This window comes from Vipera berus (genome assembly GCF_964194415.1).
Source record: "Vipera berus genome assembly, chromosome: 13".
NCBI lineage: Eukaryota > Metazoa > Chordata > Lepidosauria > Squamata > Viperidae > Vipera > Vipera berus.
In genome coordinates, this window is record NC_138216.1 from 278,861 (window position 1) to 298,431 (window position 19,571).

General features: G+C 59.8%; 2 protein-coding genes across 4 annotated transcripts in view; one reads left to right on the forward strand and one right to left on the reverse strand.

The window, feature by feature from the left end:
• The window catches only part of LOC308674074 (mitochondrial import inner membrane translocase subunit TIM16-like), a 28,916-nt gene that overhangs the window by 8,243 nt on the left and 1,102 nt on the right, over positions 1–19,571 (reverse strand). For all 3 annotated transcript variants that reach the window (XM_081338270.1, XM_081338268.1, XM_081338267.1), the window contains exons 2-9: positions 18,817–18,910; positions 18,190–18,264; positions 16,237–16,307; positions 15,828–16,011; positions 14,420–14,496; positions 13,746–13,796; positions 11,550–11,636; positions 11,296–11,378 (exon numbers count right to left, since the gene is read on the reverse strand). In XM_081338270.1, the coding sequence (XP_081194396.1) occupies positions 11,296–11,378; positions 11,550–11,636; positions 13,746–13,796; positions 14,420–14,496; positions 15,828–16,011; positions 16,237–16,307; positions 18,190–18,264; positions 18,817–18,910 (722 nt within the window). The remainder of the gene's footprint in view (positions 1–11,295; positions 11,379–11,549; positions 11,637–13,745; positions 13,797–14,419; positions 14,497–15,827; positions 16,012–16,236; positions 16,308–18,189; positions 18,265–18,816; positions 18,911–19,571) is intronic.
• VASN (vasorin) lies at positions 1,372–7,522 on the forward strand. Its single transcript, XM_081338271.1, has 2 exons — positions 1,372–1,435; positions 5,137–7,522. Exon 2 carries the CDS (start codon positions 5,147–5,149, stop codon positions 7,124–7,126), a length of 1,980 nt encoding a protein of 659 aa, XP_081194397.1. The 5' UTR covers positions 1,372–1,435; positions 5,137–5,146; the 3' UTR covers positions 7,127–7,522.

Genomic DNA, 19,571 nt, shown 5'->3' on the forward strand with positions numbered 1-19,571 from the left:
TCTTCCCAGGACTGGGAGGGAAGCTGCAAGAAAAGTGCCACTTTCGTGCCCCTGCATTGGCAGGCAGCCAACGCTTCACCCAGCAGTGGCAGCTGGGAGGGAGCATGCATCTGTCTCCCCACACAGCACTGGCTTCCTCCTCACTGACAGCTTCTGGGTCATGCTCTGTGACTGGCAAGGCCCGCATCAGCGTCGTTCTCAAGGGCCCTGCCGGCACCCAGTCCTCTCCCCTTGGTCTGCAGCCCCCCTGGGGGTGGGCAGTGGGCTGGGCCCAGAGGAGGGCTGCCCATGGGAGCTCAGGTGGAGAATCTGCTCCTGCAAGGCTCAGATAGGCAAGGAGGGGTGGCCATGGCAGAACTCAGCTCAGCCCAGGGACAGGCCTGGCGGATGCCTTGCTCTCTTCTTGGCAGGGACACTCTTCCACAGGGGGGGGAGGACTAGTCTTGGCAATGTTCCCATTAGGCAGCAGCCAGAGGTGGAGGCTGTGGGCAGGGAAAGGGGCTCCTCTGGGGCAGTTGCAGCCACCTGAGAAGGGGCCCAAGCTCTCAGAAGAGCAAGCACAGCCTGGCCCCGGCCCCTCCCCAAACAGGCCCAGCAGGTCTTTCAAGCCTCCTCCTGGGGGTGACTAGCTGCCAGGGAATCCTGGCAGAGGCCTGGTGTGATGCGGCCCTGGCACAGCGGCAGGTGCAGGAGACGGGCGTCCTTTGAGATGGGTTTGTCCTGACCCACCGCCCAAACTGTGGCAGCCACAAATCTCTTCCTCCCGGAAGTGGGTCAGCAGGCACCCCCAGCTGGTCCTCGCCTGCCAGGCGATGGGTGGAAAGCCAGGCGAGCGGAGGTTCTGAGGCACCAGACTAGGGCTGGGGGGGGACCCGAGTTTTAATCCCGCTGTAGGCGCTGAGGTCAGCCAGGGGATTTTTCAGCCTGGCAGGGAAACTGCCGCAAGCTCCCTCCCTTCCGCCGCGATCCCCAGCACGGACAGGCACAGCCGCCCCGCTGGCCGGCCAGTAGGAAGACCGGGGATGTGCTCGGGGCAAGGGCAGTAATCCTGCCGGCCCAGCGCGGCTGCTTGGCCAGGGCCCGACCGCGGGTCCCCGGCAGGAGGCTGAAGCCCCGGCGACGCGCGACCCCCATCCCAGGGCAGCCGGCTCCAGCGGCGAGCAAAAATCGGGGGGGAGGGAGGGCGAGGGGGCGGTCCGCACGGCGCTGGCGGCTCCTCCCCCCGGACTCCCCAGCCAATCGGGGCCCGCCGCCCCTCCGGGCGCTGAAACCCGAGTCAGCAGAGCCGAGGCCAGCCTGGCCGGGAGGGAGGGAGGGAGGGAGAGAGTCGCCAGGCGCCACCGCTTCCCGGAGCCGGCGATGGAGCGGGCGACGCAGCAGCCCCGACGCGCCGCGCGCTAGCAGCACCCCGGCCCTGCCTCGAGGAGCCCGGTCGGTAAGTGTCTCGAGCCGCCGCCGCCGCCCGGACAGCGCCTCAGTTCGCTGGGATCGGAGCAGCTCCGTAGGGCCGCTGCGGAGGGAACGATAGGGCCAGGAAGGGCACTCGAGGTGCGCGAACGCTTCAGCCTCCTTTCCAGCCCCCGTGATTCGAGGCACTCCGCCTGAAATCACCGAGCCTCCCCTGGGATGACCCCGGACTCCTGGCCCGAGCTGGTAACCCGGGCAGACGGGGGTGGGAGGTCGCTGAAGTCGCTCCCCTTACTGGAGAACTGCTGACTTGTCTGCATCTGGCTCAGCCACGGGCAACTCTGAAGGCACGCGAAGTAGTCTTCCAGGCAGGGGCCAGTAGATGCCAGCCAGTTCAAGAGCTTCCCTAGCCCACTGGAGTGGGACTCTAGCCTCCTCTGCCCTGTTCTGGGTGCCCTCGGAGGGGGATCCCTTCCCCGCTTGGTGAATAGCCACACAAAGACCCTGAAGCAGTAGAGCACAAGCCGGCTGAGGCAGCAGCGGTCTTCCCCGCTTCTTGCCAAGGCAAACTGGTGGGATTTTGGCTCCCCCCATATAATCCTCCCTTAGCAAGAAGAAGTGAAGCTGTTGGGCGGTTCCCTCCTCCTCAACCCTGGTTTGGCCAGGTGGTCTTGCCTTCAGCCGCCCCCCTTTCACCCCGTCTCTATTGAATCGCCCCCTAGATCTCTGCTCAGGAACTTGGCTGGGCCTGAGTTTGGGGATGCCAGCCGTGGGCCCCAGAGTTTGTGTCCCTTCTGTGCCACCTCCCCGCTAGTTCTTCAGGGCAAAAAATTCAGGGCTGGGGAGGCACCTGGACCACTGCCAGACCCCCCTCTGCTCTCTCCCCTCCTCAAAGAATTGCCAAGAGATGATGCAGAATGGACTGGGCTGTGTGGAGGGGCATTGGAGAGCTGCTGGACCTCCAGTGCTGCTACTCAGGTGGAGGAAGCGGCTTGTGGCCCTGTGCCCTACGAGGATGGGTGGAGGGAGGGGATTCCCAGAAGCAATTTCAGCTTAGCAAAGGCCTTCTCTCTGTTTGAGTGTACCCAGCCCAACGGGGATCATCCCTTGAGCCCCTCCTAGGGTGGGGGTGGGGGAGCTGCTCTTTCTCAGTAGGAATAGAGCACAGGTCCTGCCTTCTAGACCAGCCAGAGGGAAGACCAGCTTCCTGTTTCTGGGAGGTGTGTGTGTGTTGTGTCAAGAATTTTAGGGAGGAGTACCCATCTCCTTGAGTGGCCTATGTTCACAGAGACTCAAGGAAGCAGTTTGCAAGCCGGGGGTCTGCACCCTTGAGAGGGTACAGTCAGCAGCTGAATCGCACTTCTGTAGTAACCCGGTTCCAAGACTGCATACTGTTGGTGTTCAACAAGGGTGCGTAATGCTGTGATTTCTCATGACTAAGCAGTCAAATTGGCCCCAGAGTAAGAGTAAGCCGGAGGACGCCCAGCTGGGAACACCCACACGCAGGGCTTGGGGGAGCAGGGGAACCTCTGGCCAACATGTAGGCTGGGCTCAGGGGCATCAGCTCATCTCTCACTTGGCCAGCTGCCTCGGCCCAGGATCCAACCAGAAAAAACAGCCCTCGCCAGCAAGCCAGCCTCTGCCATTCTGTTCGCGCAATAGAATTCTCTTTCGGAGCCCCAGGGATGGTCTTGAGGGCAGGAGGGTGTGGTGGGCAGGCAGCCTCCTATGAGCGCCTGAGCACTACTTGCTGGCTCCCTCTCTCCCCAGCACCTGAGGGGAGCTGGAGAAGCGCAGGCAGGAATGTTGTGGATGGGAAGGCAAGAGACTGCCAAGCCCTTCAGCGGAGCAGGAGGGGAGACAGTGGAGGGAAAGCTGGAAATTAATTTTGCAGGGAAGGGGGAAGTGTGCTTCTACTGAGCAGCTGACTCCTGTTTGACCCCTAGCCCCCCAAATGAGGGGGGGCAACATTTTCCACAGCCCTGGGTAGCTCAGCCCAGGCAAGTGTCTTGCCATGTGGGGTAAAGTCTGCATTTCCTTGCCATCTTGGTAGGGGCACGGATGTTGGGGCATTCCCTACAACCCACTTCCTGATCTGGCTCCTCAGGAGGGCCGGCCTGGACAATGCAGCCTTGTGAGAAGGTGCCCCAGTCCCAGTCCTGCAAAATCCAAGCCAAGCGAGGGGCGCTGCCCACCCTCACTGCCCCACAGCTGCTGCCACTGCTGCTGCCCAACCTACCCGACTTCCTTGCAACCTCCTCCTCCTCCTGGCCACCGGAATGCGGGTTAGGCAGCTCCTCCCTGGCCTAATTAGGGGTTATGCCTCTGCAAGGCGGAGGACAGCCTGCCGCCCAAAGGCCAGGGCCCTGCCCAAGCGCAGGTGGGGCACCTGCACCCTCTTCCCACAGGAGCCTCAGAAGACAGCTGCCCCCTCCGTACAGGGCCAAGTTGGGGGCTCATTTCCTGGCTCGGGCCCCCCATGGCTCTGAAGGGAGGAGGGTGCTTGGGGTGCCCAAAGCTGAGCAGCAGCCCAACTTGGCTGGAGAAGGAAGCCGAGGCAGGGTGCAGGAGCAAGACGGGGGGGGGGGGGGAGATGGGTCTGTCCCCTTGCCACCATTGTGGGCGCAGCCTCTGCCTGGCCGAGGAGGAGGAGGAGGAGGAGGAGGAGGAAGAGCAGCCCAGCCTTTGGGAGACCTGAGTCTTTCAGTTCCCAGCCAGTCCTCCTGCTCCAGGCTCCGGACAGGATCCCTCCTCCCTCCCTTCCTGCTCCTCATCTGAAGGGTCCAGGATTATGCATCAGCCCCCTCCAGAGCGTTTCCCCCTCCTCCTCCAGCTGCACATTCCAGAGTTGATCACCTGGTGAGCGACAGCGTTTCTAAGAGAGCCCCACAGCCAAACTTAATCATCTCACTTATTAAACCAGGCGACAGAGGAGCTGCCTGTGACTGCATGCTGGCTGGGGGTGGGGGGGGCACACCTGAGCCAGCTGGGATCTGTCTTGCCTTCTCCAAGCCAGGCTACCCATCCTTGCCAAGAATGCCAGGGGGAGCGCTTTGCCCTCCCCAGTACTTGGAGAGGGATGGGCAGAGCCACAATTCTGATGTCTGCATAGGAGGGACCCTCCTTTGCTGGCTTTCCATGAAATCACAATCAAAATTACATACTGCCCCCCTCCCCCCAGTCTTGAAGGCATCTGTGGAGCAGCAGCCAAGTTAGACGGGATGCCCCAAAGTGGCGGTGCATGCCAGCTAGAGGCAAATGAGGAGGGGGCTGGCAGGGCAAGAACATTTCTCAGCCCAAAAAGAAAACTCTGCCCTGGCAGTCCTGTGTCCTCCCAATAAACCAGGGTCTCTTCTGCAAATGGCCAGCCCCTTCCTCTTTGTTCTCTGGGGCCTCCCCCCCCCCCGCCAATCCCTGGAGATGACTAAATGCTGGCAAGACTCAAGGGGGGGCTCCTCTCGGAAAAAAGCTGGCTTCCATTCTGCCCTGTGCTGATCCCTGAGAAGGTGCCACCCGTCTGTCTCCATAGATGAACCACCATGTGAGGAGTGAGGGCTGTAGGGTAAAAGCCAGATTTGCCTCCCAGAAAAGTTCTGGGGTCAGGCAAATACCCAGAAGGAATTGCAGCATTAGGAGAAAAGCTTGGGCAGGGCTGGCCCACGGTGGCTTTTTCGAAACGCCCTCAAAGTCAAAAGTGACCCACCACCACTCTTGCTTTTCTGTCTGCAGCAGCTCCACCATGAGGCTGCCCCTGATCTGGGCACTGTTGCTTTTCCCAGCTGGAAGCCTTGCCCAGGGCTGCCCAGCCGACTGCCAGTGCAACCAGCCTCAGACCGTCTTCTGCATCGCCAGGAGGAGCCCTGCTGTCCCGCGGGGTTTGCCACTAGACACGGCCCAACTGTACATGTTTGAGAGCGGCCTCCGCTCACTGAATGAGGACAGCTTTGCAGGGCTGCCTGCTCTGCGGCTCTTGGACCTCTCCCAGAACCTAATATCTAGCCTGCCACGCAACGTCTTCCAGCCACTGCCAGGACTCCACAATCTCGACCTGTCTTCCAACCAGCTGCACGAGGTCACCAATGAGAGCTTCCACGGACTGCACCTGCTGGAGCGGCTCTACCTGGATTGCAACCAGCTCCAGATCATTCACCCAGCTGCCTTTGACTCGCTGGAAAACCTCCTGGAGCTGAAACTCCAGGACAACCAACTGCAGACAGTGCCACCGCTCAACCTGCCCACCCTCCTGCTGCTGGACATCAGCCGGAACAAAATCACGGCCCTCGAGTCAGGCACCTTCCACGTCCGGAGCCTCGAGTCCCTGAAGATGGCTGGCCTGGGCCTGGGCAGCGTGGACGAGGAGCTCCTGCAGAGCCTGCGCAACCTCCACGAACTGGATGTCTCGGATAACCTGCTGGCCAGGGTGCCCAGGGTCCTGAGCCAGCTGCCTGGACTAACGAAACTCAACCTGGCAGGGAACGGCCTGATCTCGCAGCTGCGGGCAGAAGACTTCCAGCAGCTCCAGCAACTCCAGGAACTGGATATCAGCAACCTCAGCCTCAACAGCCTCCCCTGGGACTTCTTTGCCTCCTTCCCCAGGCTCAGGGTGATCACAGCAGCGGAGAACCCTTTCAACTGCCTCTGCCACATGAGCTGGATCGTCAGCTGGGTGAGGCTCAGCAAAGCCTCGCTCCGGAGGCCAGAAGAGACCCGTTGCCACTTTCCCCCCAAAAATGCTGGCCGATTGCTCCGGCAGATGGAGTACGCAGACTTTGGCTGCCCGACCACCACCACCAGCACCAGCACCCTACGAGCAACGAGCCCCAAACTCACCAGCCCCCTTCCCAGCAGCAGGCCCCTTCCCCCAGAGGCCAGCCCCGCCGGCCCCACCAGCAGGGATGGCGGCCCCACGCCCTCTGCCTCCTTCACCCTGGAGGGCCAGCCGAGCCCCGAGCCCCAGCTCTGCCCACCACATACCTGCCTTAATGGGGGCCTGTGCCAGCCAGGCCCCAACCATCACCCGGAGTGCCTCTGCCCCCTGGGCTTCACTGGCTTGTACTGTGAGGAGGTCAGGGGGCAGGTGACCTCTCCACCAGAGCCCACTCAGGCCAAGCAAATAGCAATCAAGCACGTGGGGAGCACTTCCATCAAAGTGGGCCTGCAGAACTACATCCGCTCCAAGACTCAGCTCAAGGGGATCCGCCTGACCTACTGGAGCCTTTCGGGGCCAGACAAGCGGCCCATCACCCTCAGCCTGCCGGCCGCCTTGCCCGAATACACAGTGCGGGCCTTGAAGCCCAACTCCTCGTATCACATCTGTGTTGGGGCGCTGGGCGACAAGACCGCACAGGAGGAGCTCTGCGTGGAGGCCCACACGCTGCACCCGAGCCACCGACAGCACGCCCCTGTCACCCAGAGCAAAGGCCCTGACCTGCCCATAGTGGTGGCACCTTCTGTAGCAGCTGTGCTGCTCCTGCTGGGGGTGGCGGCCGCTGGCTCCTACTACGTGCGACGGCACAGGAAGGCCCAGGCTGCCCCCAGGGCCCCGAGCCCCAGTCCATTGGAGCTGGAGGGGGTGGCGATGTGTGGCGAGAAGGGGGAGCTGCTCACACAGAATCCCAAGACTGTGGCGCCCCTCAGCCTGGAGTGTGAGGTGCCTCTCATGCACCCCCATTTCACAGGCACTGCTACCCCACCGGCCCTGGGGCCTTCCTACTTTTAGGGCCACTGAAGGGCCCTGGCCCAGTGGTGGCCCTGAGTCTGGCAAAGCATCTCATTGGTGCTGAAAGTGAGGGTGTGGGTGGTTTCCTTGGTGCCAGTCTGGACAGCGCCCAGGGAGTGGCCAGAGAGTGGCACAGAAAGAGGCCTCTTCCGACAGCAAGAGGACCCCATGTGCCGGCACCCGAGTCTTCTGCCGAGGGCAGCCCCAGCCCTGCAGACCTTTGTGGGCAACTGTAAAAAAACCTACATGAAGGAGCCGAGGAGGAGGAGGAGGGTCAGAGACCAAATCCTCCAGGCACCCCCAGTGGCCCCAAGGGCTCAACACTGAACTCTTATTTGTCCCTGGTTCCTTTCCCCCTGGGCAGTCATTTTCCTCACAGACTGATATGTTTTGTGAAATCAGATGATAAATGCTTTCATACAAAAATAACAGTTTTGTACAGATTGTGCAGGCTACAAATGCTTTTGTAGAAAAATGTGATGTGAGCAAGAGAGCCTTGTTCACAGGCTGCACTTGCAAAAAAGGCACGGAATGCGAACACACAGCAGGGGGAGAATACAGAATGTGTTGGGGTGGGAGACAGAGTATGGAAGATTCCCCACCCCCGAACCTGTCCATTTTGATCCTGTCTGCCCCCTACTCCACACATCAAGGCATCTGCTTGTAATGCCAGCCCTGTTGAGCTGCAGCCCTGGGGGCCAAATGACTTCCATGGGGTCATGCCTTCCCCAAGTAGCTGGGAGGAGAGACGGAGAAGTCAGTTGCACCTCATGCCAGGCAGGCCAACTAGGCCTTGAGGGAGGTCCCCTCTGGCCCCTCCTTGGTTCTTCTGGGTAGAAGCAGTTCAGACTTAACGTCTGGATGAGACCAGGCGTTGGATTCACAGAATGCCTTAAGCCAGGCGGGGGGCACCTAACTAGGCCTGATCCAGTCTTGCACGGTTCCACTGTTGGCAGAGCAGGGCCACGGTCTGCATCCACAGGAACAGATCCATGCCCGAGTCAAGGAACCACGTTCAGCACCACCAAAAATGGGTTGAAAATTGGGCGCAGCCTCTGTGCTGCCCTTTGCTCAGCCTTGGCTAACCACACAGAGCCCGGCAGGCATAGTCAGGTGGTGCTTTGGACCCTGACAGGAAGAGAGAGAGAGAGACAGATTCCTGGGCTGACCTCTGTCCAGCAAGACAGAGCAAGAGTGAGGGGGCCACCTGGCTCCAGGCCTGGCTGAAGCCCTCCAGTGAAAATGCCCCTGGAGCAGACAAGGGCAGAGGGCCAGCCCTACCATTTCCAGAGGATGCCCACTCCTAGGGGAGGAGGAGCCACCTCTTAAAGCAGCCCCCTCACCGCACCCCAACTCCAGCTTGGCAGCAAAGTCAGCCGCAGTTCTGCTCTGGCCAAGCCTGAGTGGTGTTTACACAGCTGCCTCTGCCTGGCCGGCCTTTGGTCCAGCCAGCTTCTCTCACCTCCCAAGCCTGCGGCTGCGGCTACTGGATCAGGCAGGCAGTGCGTGGATCGCATTAGGGATCCGCCTGGAATTCAGGCAGAGCTGCAACATAGCTCTTTCCTCAAGGCTGCAGGAGACGAGGGCAGGGATGGGACACGGCACTTGGGAAAGCTGAATGTCCGGCCCAACGACCAGACCCAAACTGGCTAAATCATGCTTGCTTGTTTGGAGCTCTAGGTGACGCATGAATGCACACAGTTGGGTTCAGTTGATAAATCATTCATAAATGGCTCTTGTGCTGGGGAAACCACATTCCCCTCCCTTTATCTTCTGAAGCGCCCCCTGCTTTGACCCCCAAGAAGTCAGCCTCCTGTGCAGGGTGGCCCGACTCATAGTCTACCACCCTCCCCTGCACTCCAGGCAGATTCTCTCCAGGCGCTGCTGGGTGGTCATGTCAGAAGAGCCTCTGGAGGAGGGGAGCAGTTGAAGCCCCCCCCCTCTGCTCACCAGACAGATCTGACCTTTGGAGCCCAGAGAAAGCAGACCTCCCCCCCATGGAGCCCAGGGGGTCCTGCTGCTCCAAAGCAGCTCCCTGCAGGGGTCCTGGTCAGATCTACTGGCATGACAAGGCACCCAGCCCCATGCCAACAATAGTGGGTCAGAGGTCAGCTAATTCAGGAAAGGGGGGGTGCACCAAAGCTGGCCAGCCCTCGGGGGTCAGGGAAGCCAGAGGGCCCCCAGGAGTCATTGCCCCCCAGGGAAGCTGGAGAAGGTGAGCGGCACTGAGGAAGCTCCTCACAGGGACTAGCTGACCCACTGAATGGGCCCTTTGTCATCCTCAGCAGACTGTTCAAATTAACATCTCAGATTCCTGCAAAAAACTGCTGCTGAGCAAATATTTTCCTTATGAGCCATGTGGATTTTCCAACCGCAGCCGAGAGGAGAAATGAGGAGGGGGGGAGGCAGGCAGCAGCTCTATGGCCAAGCCAAGCCAGTCCCACCCAGGGGTCCTGGCCAGCTCCTCTGGGCTTGGAAGGCAGGGAACTCAGTTGAGTCACCCGGGGAGGGAAAAGGGCTGACTCTGCGGCCTCCAAGGAGGGGGGCAGAGCCCCTCCCCGCTGTAGGGCATGGCAACAGAGGCTTCTGCCAGCCCCTCGGTGGCCCTGCTGGGGGAGGGGATAAAAACATCCTTCCAAAGTGCTCCCTGGAAACTTTGCCAGCTGTAGCCATGGGACCAGGCCTGGCCGAAGGGAGTGCCAGCTGCTCCTTCCTTGAGGTGACTCAGAGACACCGAGAGACCCTCTGGGATGGCTGGGGCAGAGGGCCTGCTCACAGTCCACGTTGGTGATGAGCTTCCTAGAGGGGATGCCAACTGCAGCTCCCCAATCAGATGAAGCCCGGCTCCAGTTCAGCCTCCCCAGCCAGGGCCAGATCTATGAGAAGAGGCAGCCGGGGGGGGGGGGTTAGGGAGCAGCTCCACCAGACTAGTTGGGCAGCCTGGCAGGCAGGCTTTTTTGGCTGGAAACCCAGAAGGGCCTCTGGAGGCCCCAGAGACCACAGGCCGGCTGCCCCCAAGCAAGCTGACCTGGAGAGGTTCTGCAAAATCCAGGGGGCGGGGCAGGCAGGGGGGAGCCAGGGCTGCAGCAAGGCCCCACGCTTCAGTGTGGCAAAGGGAGGCTGCTCTGACATGCCCAGCAGCCTTTCCTGGCACAACCTGCACCAAGTTCCCAGGTCTCCTGAGCAACGGGGCCTGCTTCCCCCAGTGCCCCCCGCAGAGCTAATATGCCCTTCTCTGAAGCTTCCTCCATTCCCAGAGTTGCCCTGGGAACTGGACAGCAGGGCGCTGGCGCTGGCGGGCTGAGGACACAGCAGCTCCTGCCACAGAGAGGCTGGGTGGGCAGAGGGGCAGCTCCCTGCGGCTGGTTGTCCTTGGCCGGAGAGCAGCAGTCAACTGCAGCCAAGCAGCAAAGAAGTTGCCCCGAAAGCAGGCCCAGCTCAATTCCCCACTTTTTGGGGGGGGGGGCAGGACAGAAGAAGACGTCCGGTCCAACTATCCATCCGTTTCCAGAGGGGTCAGGAAGGGAGGCGCACCCCTCCCCAGCTCAGTAGCCTTGCAGAAACAGCCCCGTTGCTGCTTCCTTCCCCCACACAGCCGCCCCTCACCTTCCATTGTCAGAATCAGCCCCTGGCATCCCTCGGTTATCGGTTTGAAGGCAGCCTTGCAAAACCTGCCACAGAGGCAGCACGAAGCATTTTTGGCAGTTATTGGTGATAGCCAAAGCAAGCCGGCCCCTTGGACAGTCCAAGGAGGCCAGAGCCTACCAGGAAGCGGTGCCTCCCCCACCCAGGAGGGACTGATGTGCCCTGATAAAGCCTCTGGGAGACCCCGAAGGCCTGGGGAAAGGCAAAAGTGGGCCCCGGTGAGCTGGAAGCATCCAGAAGGTGGCCAGGAGGGACTATTTGGGGAATGGCAGTTGCAAAGTCCAGATGTTTCTCCACATATCCCAACTCTAGCCAGCTGCTTGAAGTGAGACCCCCCCAGCACCCCTCCCCATAGAAGAGCTGCATGTGCAGGTGGGGCCAGATGGCGTGGGGAGGAGCGGCAACAGCCCTGGGGCCTTCCACTGTGCCCAGCGGCCTCTGGGCCAGTCCAGCTGAATGCCTGCCTCTCCCCCCCCCTCTGGCTTCTACACCCCCTAATGCTGGGAGTTGCCGCGTCCCCTTACCTGGGAGAGGCGTCCAGCGTGAGGGAGGCCAGGGAGCTGCTCAACCGGCGGCTGTCCCAGAGGCAGACTTCCCGTTCCATCATCTGGAAGGGAGGCAAGGCTGAGGGGCTGCCTCAGAGGGACCCCAGAACCCTTGCAGGAGGTGGTGGGGAGACGTCCTCCCAGGAGGGTGCAGAGCAAGGGGGCCCAGCCTGCCAGAAAGGATTTTCCACACCCCCACCCAACCCTCCAGCAGAGGCAGAGAGACTCCCCACCTGGTTGGAGCCCACGGAGAGGAAGAAGCCTTCCGCGTTCACCCAGAGCAGCTGGGCCTCCCTGCCGCCCGCGTGCGCCAGGACAGTCTGGGGGAAGAAGATGAAGGGCTGGGGGGAGGATACCTTCCAGATTCCTACTAGGAAGGTGACCCACCCCCACCTCGAGTGGGGAGAGGCAGAGGAGACCCTTGGGATGGGACATCCCCCCAAGTAAGTCCCTTCAAATTGGTGCCTCCAACCAGTCTGAACTCAGGGAGGGCACCAGTCTGGGGCAGTTCCCCCAAAGGCTCCTGACTCCTTGGGCTGGCATTGCATTGCGGCTCTTCCAGACTGCTGGATCTTGGGCAGAATTTGTGTGAAAGGAAGTGGGCATGGGGATGCCTCCATAGTGGTCAGCTGCAACTCTTAGTTGCTGAGGGGACCTTGGTCTGATGTTCCCAGCCCAAAGAAGTAGCGTAGCCAGAGGGCAGAGAGTTGCAGGGAACACCCTTCATCTGCACAGCCCACATAAAAAGGACCTCAGCCTCTCCTCAGATAGTTGGAGGGCCAGTCAGGTTCTGCCCAGATTAAGGTCTGCTCTGCACTTGGGGGGGGAGCTGCTTTCAAGCCCATAGATTTGTGGGGTGCTCTGCTGACAACTGGGAGGTTGAGGTTTAGGGACAAACTGCACGCAGGAGGCAAGAGCAGCATTTGGGGAGCCCTGTCTAGGTGACCCAGGCAGCCACTGCTGATCTGAGCAGAGCCATTTGGGGTGCCAATGCTTGAAAAGGGCAGTGTCTTCTCTCCCAGCTGCAGGGATCACCACCCCAGCTGTGCCCTCCAACTCCCTCCTTTCCAGCCCGTTTTTCCTGGCCAAAGCCACCCTCATTTGCCGGGGGCAGATCCAGGACCTAGCCCTAGACCAGGCCATGTTGGGGGGGAGGCAGAGGCTCCAGACGCCCGCTCGGAGGATCAAAAGGCTGCTGTCAAGGTGGCACAATGCCCAGGGCCCAATACAGCCACGTCAGACCTTCCTACCCAGGAAGAACAGACAGGCAGACTCTCCCCATCTATCCCACCACCCTCAGCCACAGAGCAAAGCAGGAGGGAGGAAGCAGACATTCCGCTGCTTGGAAGAAGCAGAGCCTCTCCCCCCCCCCCGTTTCTGCCCCCTTCCGCCCCCGCTGCTCTCCTGCACTAACTGAACCATCCCCCAGGAAAGCTCTGAGACTGACAGCAGAGATGACGCAGGCAAGTCCCTCCATTTCATGGGGAAACAGGCGGGAAGTGGTAACTTCCAGACAAAAGGAAGGCAGCCACGTCAGCATGGTACGGAGAGGGGGGAGCAGCCCCCCAACCTGCCTCCCTGAAGAAGATCATCGGCTGCTCGACTCACAGCTAGACTGGAGCTCAGCGGTTTGTGACTCCCGGCCAGCAACGCCTTCTGGTCAGCCACAGCTTCCTCTGACTTCAGTCCCCTTCCCCCCCTCCTGCTGCTTGGCCAACTCAGGGGAGCCTCCTCCCTCTCAACTCCCAGCAGCCTGAAGCCCAAAGCTGGAGACCCCCCCATGCCTCTTGGCTACAGAGCCTCCGCTGACCCCTTCTTCCCCTGGAGCTCCTGCCAGAGCAGCCCTGCTCACAAAGGGTCCCTGGGCATGCAGCAGGAGGGTGGAGGGGTGCAATGACCTCCGAGAAGAGCAGAGCTCCAGCCATCTCCTCTGTTGGGGCTTCTCTGCCCCTGTGCCACTTTCCCAGATGTGCAGTGTGTGTGTGTGGGGGGGAGGATGCACCGGGAGGGGAATCTCTGACACTCCTCTGCCATGGGGTGGTGCTGTAAATAGGGTCCCTGAATGCAGGCTGGCTCATTCCTGGCTTCCCACGGCCTCCTGGAGAATTCAGAATCAGGAAGAGTCTGCCTGTAAGGCTACAAAAGGGGGGGGCAGTTTGACCTCAGGGGGTGCATGCGTGGTCCCATTTCCAAGCATTCCCATTCCCAGCTCTGGAGCCTGGGCAGCAGCACCCACACTTTCCTCTTGCAACCCGGGAGCTGAGCCCAGACCTCCAGGACATGGGTTCCCTGTGGAGCTGCCAGCTTCTCCTGAGAATTACCAGGTGGGTCTCTGTGCGTTAGGTGCGACTGGATGGCATCAGCTGTGTGGAGATTGTCCCAGGTGGGGCCTCTGCCCTCGGCACCCCCCAACCCTCCAGATACTCTACCTGGCAGGCCACTGGCTTGGCCCGTGGATCAAAGATGTGCAGCCTTTTGTCCTGCAGAACAAAAAGAGCCCAAGTGGTCATCAGCTCATTCTTCTACTCTGGGCCAACCCCAGAACCCCCTCCCAACCCTGGGCATGTTCAGTCACGTCAGAGGATGTGGGAAGGGGAGCTAATCCCTGATGCTGCTGCCAATAGGAAGGGGGGGGTGTCAGACAGCTGTGCAAGTGCCTCCTGATGCTCTGGCTTTGAGGAAGTGTCCAGTTCTGGCCTGCCCACAGAGGGGTGCTGGAATGCACTTTCTCCTTGCGACTTTGCCCCTTCTTGGTTTGGGATGGGCATGGGGCACCCCAATGACACACCACGCTCCTTCAGGGACGCAAGCATGGGGAAAGAATGTTCCTTTCCAAGCAGGTGCCCCCAGGGCCTCCCCCACCATGTAAAGGGTAAGAGAATGCAGCACAGGAACCCCTCTGAGGCTCCACTAGATGGCAGCCAAGGGCAAGTGGATCTCATCTCCAGGACCCCAACACCAAGGCATGGAGCACATCGCCCCCTGGTGTCCACCTTCAGACTGAAAAACTCAAGAGCCAGCTCCTTGGTTTGGCAGGGGGCCCTTCTGAAAAGACCCTGAGCACCCTGTGGGTCCTCAGCCTCTGCTTCCCCACAGCACTCACCCGGCAAGAAGAACCCAGGAGCGATCCGTCTGGCTTCCAGGCCAAACTCTGCACCTGGTTCAGGTGAGGCTCCAGCTCTGGAGGGAAGAACGAAACAGGCTTGGTGTCGCAGCCACATCAACCTGCAGGCAAGCAGGCAGGCAGGAGTTCCCCCAATCATTTGCCTAGAATTCCCACCATTCTTGACCCCCAAAAGCAGGGCAGGAGAGGCAGAATCCGTCCATAGCTGTGCTTGAAAGCTCACTGGCTAGTTGTCCGTTAACCTGCCTGATTTCTGGGTGCTGTCCTCTCAGACCCGCCAGGCACCTGCTTGGACCCCCCAGATCATGAGTCGGGGGCTTCCCAACTCAGACCAGTGAGGACTGCCTACCATGGCAGAGCAGCTGAGAGGCAGCCTCCCCAGCACGATGGGGGGTCTGATGCTGCGTTCCAGGGAGGGGCCTTCCCTCCAGCCTGTGTCTCTCCAAGCCACAATTATTAATCTTGAGTTAATAAGCCACAACTGGCAGGGCTTGCACAATGTGCAAAAGAGAACCCCACTTTGCATGGAGACAACTGAGCAAGCTGAAGTCCTGCTCAGCTCCTTCTGGGTTGTTCCCCGCTGACTCGGAGCTTTTCTGCCTGCTGCCCTTTCTTCTCTCTTAACCCGCAATGCTGGCTCCCTTCCCTGGGGCGGGAGCTGCTGCAAGAGCCCCTGACCCGGGTCAAGGGTGCACATGTGGAGGGCTGCAATCCCTCCAGCTGCCCCAGTCGCCTTCTCTAGAAAGCAGCAGCCCGGGCAATTCCAAAGTCCCCCCCACCCCCAGCCTACTGCTGCTAAGAGGAGCTCAACCTTTGGTGAACAAAGCCCTTCCTCTCCTTGGCCCGGAAAATACCCCCATCTCCTTCCACCTTCTGAAATCGGAGTGGCAGTGCCTGGGCAGGAAGCCGCCGCAGGGCCCATAAAGTCGCTAGGCAATGGGGTCTCTGGAGTCCTTGCGCCTGCCTGGCTTCTCCTCTTACTGCCATTGCTCCGGCCCTTCTTCCCGACCAGAGGCTCGCATGCTGCCCCTCTTTCTGGCCATCTTCCCCCAGCACCTGCCTGTGTGGGCAGTGGCCAAAGAGGCTGGCCTGTGAATCCTCCAGGAAGAGAGTCCAAAGACGCAGCCCCCATCTCAGCTCTTCTTCCACAGAAATTGGTCAGGTTCCCTGGGAGGACCGCAGCCAGGGGGAGCCTGGCCAGGCAGGCAGGGGTAGCTTTTGGTGCTTGCTTGGCACGGGCAAAGGGAACCACTCCAGACTGGCAGAGAATTGGGCAGCATGATTGAAAGCACAGGGCAGAAGGGGCTGGCCTGGGAATGGCTGCTCCGCTTTCCCTGGGGCTAACCGACGGGATCCCCGGCATCTCCCAGCCCACTTAGGATCGTACCAATAAGGATCTGCCGCTGCTCCACATCCCAAATCTTCACTGCCTTCCCAGCCGCACTGGCCAGAACACCATCCGCTGTGGGGTGGAAAAGAAGCACCTCCACCTGGCTCTCCTGCGGCCCCAGCATCACATGGGGGGAAGCGGAGAGGTCCTGGTCGGCCTCAAGGAGGCGCCACACTTTCACCTGCAGGAAAGAGACCACTGGCAGCACTCAGCTGGTGACTTGAGGCCAGGAGAAGCTCAGCATCCGCTCTCAAGACTCAGAGGATGCCGGGCTCCCTGGGGGCAGGCAGGGCTGCAGGCGAGGGGCAAAGCTCTCAGTTAACGGTGCCATCCCAGTTCTCACAGCAGCCCCTCTTGCAGGGAGAGGGACCTTGGGGGGAAGCTGGGCAATGGGGGCTGCACTTACAGCTTTGTCCGCTGATCCAGTGGCCAGCAGCTGCTGGTCAAAGGGAGAAAAGTCAAAGTCTGTCACCACATCTGGGGAGAGAGGAGAGGGAAGGGCAGCACAAGAGAGCAGGCACCTCCCTGTCAGAAGCAGGCAGCCCAAGGCTGGGCGCCCACTGCAGTCACAGCATTGCTTCTTTCCCTGAGGAACTGCTTCCCAGCACTCCAGGGACAGGATGGGACAGGGAGGATTAGAACCGGGGGGAGGGGGGGCGATACTGCTTTTCTCTTCTCGCTTCTGCAGCCAAAGGGTCATCGCAGAGCCTGCCCTTGGTTCCTGGCTGGGACTTCTGGGCTCAGGCCCCGATCGAGGGGGCCTGTGACCTCTGCAAAGGTGGCAGATGTGGTGCCATTACATCTGCCAGTGGGTTTTCTACTGCAGCGCAGAGCCGCTGGACTTGAAGAGGGGAACCTCGCGAGGGCTCTTTATTCACCCCAGGCAAAGGGGCACAGCTTCTCCCAGCTGTGGCCACTCAGTCTGGCACCAAAGCATCCACCCTGTTCCACCCAGTGGGATGAAATTGCCATTATCTGGGGGGATTGGCCGGGAGGGAGGGAGGTCTAATCCTGCTATTATTTGATTCACTCTGCCATTTTCCATTGCTGGAATCCCCTGCCCATCTGGCTCCAGGCACCCATGATCCAGCAGCTCCCCTTCCTGTCCGGGTTTCCCATGTGCAGGAGGATTCAGCCCCCTCCCCCTTGCTTTCAGATGTGGGTCTGTGTGCCAAGTAGCTAAGCCCTTTGAGACTTAGGCAGGATGCATCATCTTCTCATTTCCAAGAGTGAGCACAGCCATCCAGGAGCTTCTCCTACTTCCCCCCTCGAGTTGCAGATGACAGAGATTTTGGACTGCAGCACCACCAGTGCAAAGTGCCTCCCCCAGGAAGGAGAACAGCAGCTTCTGGCTTTGGGCTGGCCCAGCAAGGCTTCTGAGGGCAGCCCACAGTCAGGGGTTTCATCCTCTGCCTCCAAGGGACCAGGGGGCCAGCAGGCAGAAACTGCAGCTCTTGGATTACAGCCACTGTCCAGATTATGGCTTCCAGAGGGCAGGCGCTCAGCTGGGCCTGTGGTGGCAAACCTATGGCCCACGTTCCACAGGTGGCATGCAGAGCTCCTTCTGTTGGCACATGCGCCGTTGCCCCAGTTGTAGGCCTTCAGCTGGGTTTTATAAAACCTTTTTGCTTAAGGCCTACGCCACAGTGTGCAAAAAAAATGGCCCTCCTAACCATACCCAAGAACTCAGAGTTTGATGGCGATGTCCATTTTGCTCTATGAGTTCATGGTGACCTAACCCTAACCCTAAGTGGAATTTTCCTCCAATGGGATTTTTCCATGTATTTTACCAGGAAACATAGATAGGGTGGCCTAGAAAGGGACGTTCCCTCCTAACCATCCACAAGCACTCCGAGTTTGTTGGTGAAGTCCATTTTCCTGTATGAGTTCATGGTGACCTAACCCTAAGTGGAATTTTCCTCCAATGGGATTTTCCCATGTATTTTACCAGGAAACATAGACAGGGCAGGCTAGAAAGGTCAGTGCCCTCCTAACCATACCCAAGAACTCTGAGTTTGATGGCGATGTCCATTTTGCTCCCACCCCCATCTGCATACAAGCCCAGCAAGGGAGACCTAGTGCAGCAGAGGCTGGATTGCCTCTGGCTCAGAGTCTGTCAAAAGTAGGACAAGGCTGTGTGGGAAGGATCAGAGCCATGTGACACTCTTCCTTTCGGCAGCTGTGCAAGGGAGTGATTGCAACAGCAGCAGCTTTTCTTAAGCAATTGGCCAACAGAACTTCTCTCTTTCTTTATATACCAGTACTCTTTTTTCTCACCCGAGCACTAAGCTTTCCCGTTCCCTACCTAGGAGACCAGTCCATATCCCTAAAAGGCCTCCCCTCAGCTTCTCTCGCTTACCTGAATGGCAGTGCAGATGAGAGATAACTCTCCTGATCCCCTTTGGGCTCTCCAGGGGCACAGTACCCAGCATGCCTGGCAAAAGCGGAAAAAAACCCATGATGCCAGCCACCTGGGCAGTCATCAGGCACCACACCTTCCAGGCAGAAGGAAATCTGTCCCTGGTCTGCCTTCCACTGGTGAGCTGCCCAGACAGGTATCAGTGGGTGTCGATTTTGGAAACCTTGGCTTCAGGCCAGACCTGGCCCAAGGTGGTCAGTGCACAGCAGGGAGGCACCAAGTGCTGGGTAGGGGGGTTTCCTACCCAGCCCCACCCAAGTCAGGCCAGTCCTGATGGGCCTGTCTGCCGATTCTACCCCTCCAGCGTGCCAATCGACAGGAGATGTTTGACTTTACAGGTCTGGGGGCAGGGTGGCAGAAGACAAGACAAGCTCTCTGCTAGAGGGAAGAGCAGTAAGGAAAGAAAACTCCTCCCGAACAGCCAGACTGGAGCCAGCCCGAGGGGACTCACCCCTCTCTCCCCTCAGCAAAGACACATTCCCTGGGCCACACCCAGAGGATTTTCACAAACTCCTTGCCAGGTCGAAGTGCAAGCACAAAAGCGAGGCTAAGCTGTGCTTCTCTTACCTGCCAAGTGTGTGCTGAATGCGATCCAGAGGGAGTTGGCCTTGATGTGGGGATTCCCTGAAGGGCAGTTGCTTTGGAGGTCTCCAATCCAGGCCTGTTGCGCAGAGGAGTACAAGCTGGGAGGTGGGAGAAGAAGGCCTCCACAGACCCACACTGTCCCACAAGCAGGTCGAGGCAGTGGGGGACATCTGGCCCTGAGCAAAGGGCAGCTTGCTTGCCAGTGGGGATGGCCTAAAGCAGCAGAGCTGACCGGGACACAGCCAAGGATATGGAGAAGACGTTTTGGGACAGAATTGGCCAAACTGTCCAGAAAAAGGGAGCCAGGAAAGCCTTCTTGCCAAGGTGCAGAAACTTCCCTGGACTCAAGGGTCCAACTGCTGAGCCCTCCCTCTGGCTAGAACTGCGCCAGTGGGCTTCTTATGCCATCATGAGCTGTGGCTCCCCCCTTCTTTCTGACTGCCCCCATCCGAGATGGAGATTTTATTTCCCTGCCTCAGGCTGCCAAATTCAGCTCTCTCCCCTTGCCCACCATCTCCCTCAGTGTTTCCCTGAAGCACTGCTGAAGCAGCTGCCCAGGGAGACGGAGACTGGATCCGCCCGGCTGTCATGGAAGGGAAAATGGCCAGGCCCCGGGCAAGCTGTGCCCCCAGAACAAAGCGCCTGTCAAATAACAGCACAGAATTGTTGCACAAATAGCGTTTTTCGCATTTCCTCTTCAGCCGGAAGTTTGAGCAGCAAAGGCGGCTCCGCTTAGA

Bases quoted from the DNA above. Each gene is read 5' to 3' on its own strand.
- VASN (XM_081338271.1), top strand. From the start codon at position 5,147: ATGAGGCTGCCCCTGATCTGGGCACTGTTGCTTTTCCCAGCTGGAAGC.